This window comes from Salvia splendens, chromosome 5, assembly GCF_004379255.2.
Source record: "Salvia splendens isolate huo1 chromosome 5, SspV2, whole genome shotgun sequence".
Classification (NCBI taxonomy): Eukaryota; Viridiplantae; Streptophyta; class Magnoliopsida; order Lamiales; family Lamiaceae; genus Salvia; species Salvia splendens.
The window spans coordinates 31,042,764-31,053,951 of NC_056036.1; the positions used below are offsets into that span (position 1 = coordinate 31,042,764).

The 11,188-nt window shown below is 39.5% G+C and overlaps 1 protein-coding gene across 1 annotated transcript; it reads left to right on the forward strand.

The window, feature by feature from the left end:
- The first annotated feature begins 8,847 nt into the window (after positions 1–8,847).
- LOC121804098 (secreted RxLR effector protein 161-like) lies at positions 8,848–9,192 on the forward strand. Its single transcript, XM_042203640.1, has one exon. The coding sequence runs from the start codon at positions 8,848–8,850 to the stop codon at positions 9,190–9,192; it is 345 nt and encodes a 114-aa protein (XP_042059574.1).
- The last annotated feature ends 1,996 nt before the right edge of the window (positions 9,193–11,188 follow it).

Sequence of the window (11,188 nt, forward strand, 5' to 3'; positions counted from 1 at the left end):
TTACAATATGCACGCCCCTTTAATAGGCTTAAGGAAGGTATATACATAGAAAGATTTACCTTAGACATAGAATCATGAATTATGCTAATTCCCTAATTTACGTGATCTTGGTCAATCTTCCCCTTAATTGATTTCTTTTCAACAGATTTGTTTCGAATTCACTCAACTTGTTGGGTTATAGGCATCCTTATTTCTACGTACCTATTCCTCATTTTGTTTATGACAATGTTAATGATGACTTAGACCTTCTATCGATTGATCCTTAGTATGTTTACTATACATGCATGCTTGGTCTTTAAATTCCACTCTTAATCGGACATCTTGATCCAACTCTAGGCATAATCATCATCCCATATACATGATTCTAAGTTTAAAAAATTCACGAAAAATAATTTCGCTTAAGTAGAATGTGAATATTGTATACAAATTGTTATAGAATTGGGGCAAAACTGAACAACTTATAAAGTTTAGGGACTGATATGCAATTCTTGTAACTTTCGCTTTTGAATTTCCCTCTCAATATTTGAAGTATGAAAAGTGAGGGAAGTTAGTTAGAGATTAGTTTTGATTTTCGAGCTGAACAAGAGAGAAAGGAGTTTCATCTGTCAGCTAAGAGTTTCTCTCAAACACTGAATAAAGATCTCCATTGTTTCTCCATGTGTATTTCTTGTTCTTAGTTTTACTCATTTCAATCGATTGCATAGTCTTCTTGTTTGTTCCGATTTGATCTTGACTGCGTTTGAGATCTGATTACGTTGAGCCTCGAATTACAAATTGGCGCCGTCTGTGGGAAGCGAAGGAAGACGACGCATTCAACAGTGTCTACTGCAAAGTTCGACGTTGAGCGATTCACCGGCGAAAATGATTACGGCCTGTGGAGATTGAAGATGAGAGCTGTTTTGATGCAGCAAGGTGTCTGGGATTATGTAAAATCCAAGACGGATAAGAAGGGAACACAGGAGGTGGATGCGGCGAAATCGCAAGAGATGGAATATAAGGCCTATAGCTCCATCGTCTTGTGCCTCAGTGATAGGGTTTTGAGGGAAGTCCAGAAGGAAGATGATGCCGCGGGAGTATAGGAGAAATTAGAGAAAATCTATATGGAAAAGTCGATTTCCAATAGATTGCATCTCAAGCAAAGGTTGTTCAATTTCAGATTCTATGACTCCAAGAATCTTGCTGATCAACTGGAAGAATTTCGCAAGTGCATAGACGATCTTGAGAGCGTGGATGATGCCATGAAAGATGAGGATAAAGCTTTGATGTTACTGAATGCTCTGCCTCAGTTTTGAGCAGTTCAAGGACTCTATTCTTCTGGGGAGAGATTCTAAGGTGACCTTGGAAGAGGTATTCTCTGCGTTGAAGTTGAAGGGAATGCAGAAATCAACCAGCAAACCGATTGATCAAGCTGCTGAAAGTCTAAATGTGAAAGCAACATCAAAGAAATCATTTAAGTTCAAAAAACCCTCATCTGATAAATGGAAGCCACGAGCCACGAAAGAAGGGGATCAGAAAGAGTTAAGAAGCTGCTACTGGTGCAAGAAACCGAGGCACATCAAACAAAATTGCTTTGCTTGGAAGAAGAAGCAAGCTGAGAATCAAAAGGAAGAAGGAACAACAGCTCTCGCTGAGGATGTTGAGGAAGCAAGAGCCCTCAATGTGGTTTAGAGTAGCCCCATATCCAAGCTGTGGATAATGGATTCGGGCTGCAGTTTCCACATGTCCTCTAATCTTGAATGGTTTTGGGATTTGAAGGAGTCAGATGGCTCGGTGTTGTTAGGAGATGATCATGTGTGTGTAGTTAAAGGTGTAGGGAACATATGCTTGAGGATGGATGATGGGTCTTTAAGGACACTCACTGATGTAAGATACATTCCATCCATCAAAAGAAACCTGATCTCATTGGGTCTTCTTGAGAAGAGAGGTTATAGGCTGACTCTTTTTGGTGGAGAAATGCTTGTCACAAAGGATGGACAGATGGTGATGAGGGCTATCAGAAATAATGTACTTTACTATCTACAAGCTGAGGCAATTGATGGATCTGTGAACTCCACTCAACAATCCATCAATTGGCATACAAGGCTCGGCCACATTGGAGACACTGGGCTGAAGCAGTTGGTGAAGCAAGGCATAATTCAGATGCCTGAATCTCAGATACAAAATCACATTGGATCTTGTGAAGAATGCATCCTTGGAAAGAGTAAAAAGCTGCCATATGGAGTAGGCAAACACACCTCAACAGAGCCTCTCCAATATGTTCACAGTGACATATGGGGCCCTGCATCAGTGAATAGCATTGGAGGAGGCAGGTATTTCCTATCCTTTGTTGATGATTTTTCAAGAAAGATGTGGATAATGATTATGAAGGAGAAATCAGAAACATTCCAGAGGTTCCAACAATGGTGCACAGGGGTTGAGTTGGAGAAAGGAAAGCTATGAGTTTGATGAATTCTGTAGAAATAAGGGGATAAAGAGACATAGGACAGTCCCTCACAACCCACAACAAAATGGGGTTGCTGAGAGGGCAAATAGAACCATCCTAGAGAGAGTAAGGTGCATGCTCATATCCTCTGGAATGTCAAAGCCTTTTTGGGCTGAAGCAGCCTCCACTGCTGTCATTTTGATAAATAAATCTCCCTCTGCTGCTATTGAGAATGAGACCCCAGACAGTAGATGGTATGGGTCTTGTGGAGACTATTCAAGGCTAATGCCCTATGGTTGTAGAGCATATGCTCATATAAAACAAAGCAAATTGGAGCCAAGGGCTCTCAGGTGTGTGATGATTGGCTATCAGAGAGGAGTTAGGGGCTATAGATTATGGTGCTGTGAGGAAGGAAACAAGAAGGTGGTCATTAGTAGAGATGTCATTTTCAGAGAAAGTGAGATGCCTTTCCTCAACAAAGAAGTTCAGAAAGTTCAGTTTGAGGTGGATGGTCAGAAAGAAGCTTCATCAGATGCTATGAGTGATTCAAGAGAAGTCAGCACTGATAGATCTTATGAGCATGAAAGTGACAGTAAGACTTCAGAGAGAGTAATTGCTAGAGACAGAACCAGAAGAAATATCAAGCTTCCTTCCAGATTTAATGATTTTGATATGATGCATTATGCCTTGGCTGTAGCTGAGGAGATGGAATATCATGATCCCTCAACTTACAAAGAGGCAATAAGGAGTCCAGAGAAGGATCAGTGGCTGTTAGCTATGCAAGAGGAGATTGATAGCTTGTACAAAAATCACACATGGATTTTGGTGTTGAGGCCAAATGATCAGAAAATAGTGGGGTGTAAATAGATTTTCAAGAAGAAAATTGAGGCCTTCAACAACAACCAAGTCAGATTTAAAGCTAGACTAGTAGCTAAGGGCTTCACACTGAAAGAGGGAGTGGATTACAATGAGATTTTCTCCCCAATGGTTAAACATAGCTCCATCAGAGTTTTGCTTGCTATTGTTGCACAAAGAGATTGGGAATCGCAACAACTTGATGTTAAAACAGCCTTTCTCCATGGATAGCTTGAAGAAAAAATATACATGGAACAACCACCTGGATTTGTGAGACCAGGAGATGAAGGGAAAGTGTGTTTACTAAAAAGAAGTCTCCATGGCCTCAAGCAAAGTTCAAGGCAGTGGTATCTGAGGTTCAATGAATTCATGCAGAAGATTGGGTTTGAGAAATCTTTGTATGATCATTGTGTTTTCGTCAAGAGAAGAGGTGGAGTTGCTGTGGCATATCTACTATTGTATGTGGATGATATGCTGATTTCTGCCAAGCATAAAGAAGAGGTGGAGCTGGTAAAGTCAGATTTGAAGAGTGAGTTTGACATGAAGGATCTTGGAGATGCAAAGAAGATCCTTGGGATGGAGATCATGAGAGATAGAGACAAGAAAAGGATATTGCTGACTCAGAAAGATTACATCAAGAATGTGATTAAGAAGTTCCAAATGGATCACAACAAACCAGTAAGTATGCCTCTGAGTCAGCAGTTTAAGCTCAGTGTAAATCAGTGCCATAAAGATGATGATCAGAGAAAAGAGATGGATAAAATCCCATATGTAAACATAGTGGGAAGCATTATGTACACCATGGTGTGTACAAGGCCAGATATCAGCCATCCTATAAGTGTTGTGAGTAGATACATGGCAGATCCAGGTCTGGAGCATTGGCATACTTTAAAATGGATATTGAGGTATCTTAATGGTATTCAGGATTATGGAATATTGTTTGATGGGAGTAAGAAGATTGTGGGGCAGCCTCTGATGGGATATTATGATTCTGATTTTGCAACAAACATTTATACAAGGAAGTCCTAATCTGGTTATGTGTTCTGCTTGTATGGTGCTGCAGTGAGTTGGAGATCAAGTCTACAATCTGTGGTGGCACTCTCAACAACCGAAGCTGAGTACATTTCCATGTCTGAGGCAGTGAAAGAAAGCCTATGGCTCAAAGGAATCTTCTCTGATTTTGGAATTGATCAAGGCACTGTGACAGTGTTGTGTGACTCGAATAGTGCCATATGTCTATCAAAGCATCAAACATTTCATGAAAGGAGCAAGCATGTGGATGTTAAACTGCATTTTAGTTGAAAATGGCTCAGTAAAGATTGAGAAGGTTGCAATTGAGCACAATGCTTCTGATATGCTCACAAAGATACTACCCGGATCAAAGCTGAAGTATTGCATGGATTTAGTGAACCTGATCTAGCTGAAGTGAATAAAAGGAGTTGGGAATGCTCTGATGATTGTCCAGTTGTGTCCCAAGGTGGAGATTTGTTATAGAATTGGGGCAAAACTGAACAACTTATAAAGCTTAGGGACTGATATGCAATTCTTGTAACTTTCTCTTTTGAATTTCCCTCTCAATATTTGAAGTATGAAAAGTGAGGGAAGTTAGTTAGAGATTAGTTTTGATTTTCGAGCTGAACAAGAGAGAAAGGATTTTCATCTGTCAGCTAAGAGTTTCTCTCAAACATTGAATAAAGATCTCCATTGTTTCTCCATGTGTATTTCTTGTTCTTAGTTTTACTCATTTCAATCGATTGCATAGTCTTCTTGTTTGTTCCGATTTGATCTTGACTGTGTTTGAGATCTGATTACGTTAAGCCTCGAATTACACTAATTGCTGAAGAGTAATCGAGGGTGAATGGAGGAATCAATCTTAGCTGATAGAAATGAGTTGTGTTTCTGCTCCAAAGCTTTAGGAGCCGTCGGATCTCTTTTATTTGATTGTGATTAGTCTCAGCCGTCAGATTCAACTAGCCGTTGGATTTAATTAGGATATAAAATGTTTGTTTAGCTCTTCAGTTATGTTGTTACGTTTTCTCCCTTTTGATTTTCTTCTCTTCCCAAAATTTGTTCCGAGCTGGTGTAAACGATCCAAGATCGGATCTTCATTTTCGTATTAAGTAATATAGTTTTCGTTTCACGTCTATTGTTGTTCTTCGATTGTGTGTCTCTAATCTTGCCAACAAGTGGTGCCGCCTGTGGGAATTTCTTGTGAGAGTATCAATCGGAAACGAGCCTAGGCAGATCGGTGATGGTTTCAAGATTTGAAGCAGAGAAGTTAATAGGTAAAAATGACTTCGGCCTCTGGAGAATGAAAATGAGGGCGATGCTAATCCAGCAAGGTTTATCGGAGGCTCTGGCGCCGGTTAGCACGGCAGATGAAGCAGTGGTGCTTGATGAAAAGGCTAAGCTGAAGCCCGCAGAGGTTCTTGCGGAGGCGCATAGCGCGATTCTGCTGTGCCTCGGTAACAAATTGTTGCGAGAGGAGGCAAGGGAAAAAACTGCAGCTGGAATCCTCAAGAAACTGGAGAGCTTGTACATGACCAAGTCTCTCACCAACCGGCTCGTCATGCAGCAACCGACTCTTAATGAAACAATGACTGTACTCATATCGCTTCTTGGAAGAGAAAGGTATAATTGAGCGATTGGAGGATTTTAATTAAGCGGTAGATGATCTTGAGAATATTGATGTTTCGATCGATGATGAGGATAAGGAAATATTGTTGTTGAATGCCTTGCCGAAGGCCTATGATCAAATGAAGGATGTTATACTGTTTGGAAGATAAGGTACCATCACCTTGCTCGATGTTCAATCCGCTCTTAGAGCCAAAGAATTATAAAAGAAAAGCATCAAGGTAGCAGAAGTTGTCCTAGAAAGTTTGAACATTAAGAAGTTCAAAGGGAAAGAGAATTTCAAGAAAGGAGGTGATGGGTCAAAGGTGTCCACAGATGATCAGAAAGAGACGCTCTTGCCATTGGTGCAAGAAACCAGACCACCTAAAGAAAGATTGTTTCACATGGAAAAAGAAACAAGTAGTTGAGGCTGGGTAGGGGAAGAACACTTCTAATTGCGTTCAAGAGAATGAATCTCCAAAAGCATTGAATGTGGAGATGTATGAACGGAGGTTCTTGGATCCTTGATTCGGGATGTAGTTTTCACATATACCCAAGTGTAGTATTTTTCACTGATCTCAATGAATCAAATGACTCGGTGGTTCTTGGGAATAATCAAGTTTGTCACATAGAAGGTGTTGGAAATGTGAGACTTAGATTGAATGATGGCTCTGTGAAGATACTAAGTGATGTGAGATTGATTCCCGTAGTAAAGAGAAATCCAATATCATTAGGCATGCTTGAAAGGAAGGGAGGCTCATTTGAATCTTCAGATGGGAAGATGAAGATCAAGAAAGGTTCCACTGTGGTTATGCATGGGGAGAGAAGTGGAAGCTTGTATTATCTATGTGGATCTATAGTAAGGGCCACAAATGATCAAATAACATTGAGTCAAATCAGTAAGAATCTGACATGTGAGAATGGGGAATCCTTCATATGGAAGCATTAAAGAGCTGATCAAAATGGGTGTGATCCATGAAATTGATTCCAAAACCAATGAGGCATGTGAAGAATGCATTCTTGGCAAGGCTAAGAAACTCCCATATCCAAAAGGTAAACATTTTTCACTAGCACCTTTCGATTATGTGCATAACGACTTGTGGCGGCCTGCATCTGTGAACTCAGTTGGAGGAAAATGTGGCTATATGTGTTGAAAGAGAAGTCCAAGGCCTTCACAAAGTTGAAAGAATGGTGCATGGTTGTTGAGAAGGGGAATGGCAGTATATTGAAGTGTCTAAGAACAGACAATGGGCTTGAATTCTTGTCCAAGGACTTTGAGAAATTTTGTCAAGAAATGAGGATTAAAAGGCATAGAACAGTTCCATTAAATCCCCAATACCATGGAGTGGTTGAAAAGGTAAACCGAGCTATTCTAAAAAGGGTTAGATATATGCTATTTACTTCTGGGAAGGAGAAAAGGTTCTAGGCTGAGGTTGTTGTCACTGCTGTCAAACTACTAAGTAAATGTCATTCTTCTGAAATTAGTGGTGATACTCCTGACTTTAAGTGGTATGGGAGATATGGTGATTACACATGCATCAAAGTTTTGGCTGCCAAGCTTATGCTCATGTCAAGCAAAGCAAGTTGGATGCTAGAGCTTTCAAGTGCGTGCTTCTGGGTACCAACCTGGAGTAAAAGGATATAGGCTCTGGTGCATTGACCCAGGAAATCACAAAATTGTGATGAGCAAAGATGTTGTGTTCAGTGAGTCTGTGATGCCTTTTAAGAAAGATCAAAGATCAGTGGGGGTCCTGTTGCAACTGATAAATATACTTCTAGCATTGAAGTGGAGCCTGTTGAGCTGGCTTAAGGTGGAGCAGATGGGAGTGGTGATGAGATCATGAAAAGTGAAGTAGAAGGGGAAACTGATGATCTCAGTCAATATCAGCTAGCTCGAGATAGGGTCAGAAGAAAGAGATATTATATTTTGCCCTATGTGTAGTTGAGGAGGTGGAGTTTGGAGAGTCTGCTTCTTACAGGGTTGCCATGGAGTGCAAAGAAAGAGATAAGTGGCTGAAAGCTATGAGAATTGTTACATGGGTGCTGGTTGATAAAGTTGAGGGAAGGAGAATTGTTAGCTGCAAGTGGATTTTCAAGCTTGAATCTGATGATAATGAGAAGATCAGATACAAAGCTAGACTTGTAACAAGAGGCTTTACACGGGAACATAGAATTGATTACAGTGAGGTATTCTCACCTGCAGTGTAGCACACTTCCATAAGTATTCTCTTGGTTGTAGATGCAAAGTTGGATTGGTATTGGAACTAACTTGATGTTAAAATAGCATTTCTACATGGGAATTTAAAGGAGACCATTTATATGCAGCAGCCGGAGGGCATTGCTAAATCTGGAGAAGAGGGTATAGTTTGCTTGATGGAAAAAAGCATCTATGGCCTAAAGCAAGCTAGTAGGCAATGTCACATCACATTCGATGATCATATCTTGAAAAATGGATTCACTAGATCAAAGTATGATGAGTGCGTTTGTATTAAGAAGAAGAGGGGTGTTGCTGCGGCTTACTTACCCCTTTATGTTGATGACATGTTAGTAGATGAACATGCAAGAAAGTAATCCAAGAAATCAAAGATGACTTATGGTCTACTTTTGACATGAAAGATCTGGGATATGCTAAGAGATATTTTAGGTATGAACATAGTTAGAAATCGAGCCAAAAAGGAGATTTGATTGAATCAGACAGACTATATATCAAGGTTGGTCATGAAGTTCAAGATGCAAGACATAAGACCAACCTCAACTCCATTGGCTCAACATTTCAGACTGGAGCAGAAGCCAAAAAATGAGCAAGAGAGGCTTGAGATGCAAATGATTCCCTATGCCAATATTGTGAGCAATGTGATGTATGCCATAATAAGCTCAGGGCCAGATGTAGCTTAGGCCATTAGTGTCACCAGCAGATTCATGGCTGACCATGGTAAGGAGCATTGTCTAGCTCTTAAATGGATCTTAAAGCAGAGAATGTTGGAATTCTGTTTAAAGGAGATGATGAGGTGAAAGGAGATGCATTGGTTGGGTATTGTGACAGTGACTATGTTGAGAATATCGACAGTAGGAAGTCTCATTCGGGTTACATCTTCACCATGTATGGGGCTGCTGTGAGCTGGAAGTCAAGCTTGCAGAGTGTGGCTGCCTTGCCCACGACCAAAGCGGAGTACATGGCATTAACGGCCGCAGTAAAAGAAAGTTTCTGGCTAAAGGGAATTGCAGCGGATTTTGGTGTGGTGCAAGCTGCAGTGGCTATAGCCTGTGATAATAAGGGTATAGGCAGTGGCTATAGGCTGTGATAATAACAACGCTATAAGGTTGGCCAAAAACCATGTTTTTCATTAAAGAAACAAGGACATTGATGTGCGTTTGAATTTCGTGAGGAAAAAATAGAGAAGGGGATAGTCAAAGTCTTCAAAGTGGAAACTTTGGAAAATCCAGCTGACATGCTCACCAAGTCCTTGGCGAAGGAGAAATTTGAGTTGTGTTTAAGTTGGTTGGAATGTCCAGGAAATGAGCTGTGTTCTGCTCCAAAGCTTCAGAAGCCGTCAGATCTCTTTAATTTGATCGCGATTAGTCTCAGCTGTTAGATTCAGCTAGCCGTTGGATTTGATTAGGAAATAAAATGTTTGTTTAATTCTTTAGTTATTGGTTGTTACATTTTCCCTCTTTTGATTTTCTTCTCTTCCCAAAATTTGTTTCGAGCTGGTGTAAACGATCCATGATCGAATATTTGTTTTCGTATTGAGTAATATAGTTTCCGTTTCACTTCTATTGTTGTTCTTCGATTGTGTTTCTCTAATCTTGCCAACATACAACTTATAATTTCATCTCAAATATGACAATAGTACTTCGTATACGCAAAATGAGATATCATACAATAATGCAACAAAATATCTGAATAGGTTGGCAACGAAAGCGTGCATTCAAATAAATCAGATAATGAAAGCGATCTATTTAGCAGATTATTTAGACAAATTCTATTCGCGCAATTATCGCATATATCATGCTCATAACTCAAATAAATCATGCTTTAATCACATGTATCATGCTCATAACTCAAATAAATCATGCTTTAAGAATAATTGAAACCTAAAACATGCTTTTCTACGGATTAGTCATTCTACCTTGATGATTCTCCAAAGAATTGAAGATAGCTAGCGTCTTCTCCACGTGAAGATCTTGAGTACTAAACCACAGATCTTCTGACTAGTTCCCGGACTGTAAACTGATATTAGGGTGTGCTGATCTCACCAGAATACTAGGACTTAAATAAAGAAGACAGAAACTGATCTCACGAAGGAGAGCTGAAAGGAAATTTTCATCCTCTTCAAAGAAGGAGAGGGGGACGAAATTTTATGAAGAAAATTAAGTGTATTTTCTGTGTCCTTTATTCTCCTATTTATATTAAGTCACATATTGGGCCCAGACAAAGATCTATGGAAGGTTTTGGATATGAGCTCCCCTAATTAGCTTTTTACTAATTAAATTGAACCCAGAATTTAATATAAGCTTTAATTGGAATATTACGAGCAGCCACTACAGAAGTAATATTGAACTCCCCATCCAAATCCGAAATTATAAGTAATCCGGGTTTCCATTGTTTGTCATTTGTTTCCCGCACTTAAAGTAGAAACATCCATTAATTAATTAGTGTCTGCTACACACTTAATTAATTAACATCTTATTAATTTCAAGAGTGGACTCAGTAAGAAACGCTTATTTATTATTCATAGAGTAATCAAACTCCAACTAGATATGTTCTGAATAATAAAGCCATATTTCAAGCTCCTTTTGAGAACGTTATCAAACGAGACTCACCTCGCGCACGATTCAACATAATAACAATCCTAGCACCACTAGATATTAATCATCACTACCCAATATACCAGGATTATTGGGTTACGAAAAACCCGCACCATAATCAATACCGTATGCTCAATACTAACGTACATTGATTAAGAAACAAATAATTATCAAGACCTCGTCTTTCAGTAGATAGCATAAAGACTTGTCTCGCTGTTAGATCTAATTCAGTGCTCTACCACACCAATGTCATCTTATTTCAGTAAGACTTAGAAATATGCGGACTGACATTGCAACCTTTCACGATAGGTAGTCTAAGCCTATCTGGGTTGTGAAATTCTTATTTTTCTTTGTTCAGAACTGACCGTGTTACCTTAAAGTGTACGATGCCCACAACTGGTCTACTAAAACAAAGACTTAGACTTTGTTAAGTTACTTATACATTTAAACATGCAATAAACATCCATTAAATGTAAAACATAACAACAT

Bases quoted from the DNA above. Each gene is read 5' to 3' on its own strand.
- LOC121804098 (XM_042203640.1), top strand. From the start codon at position 8,848: ATGGATCTTAAAGCAGAGAATGTTGGAATTCTGTTTAAAGGAGATGAT.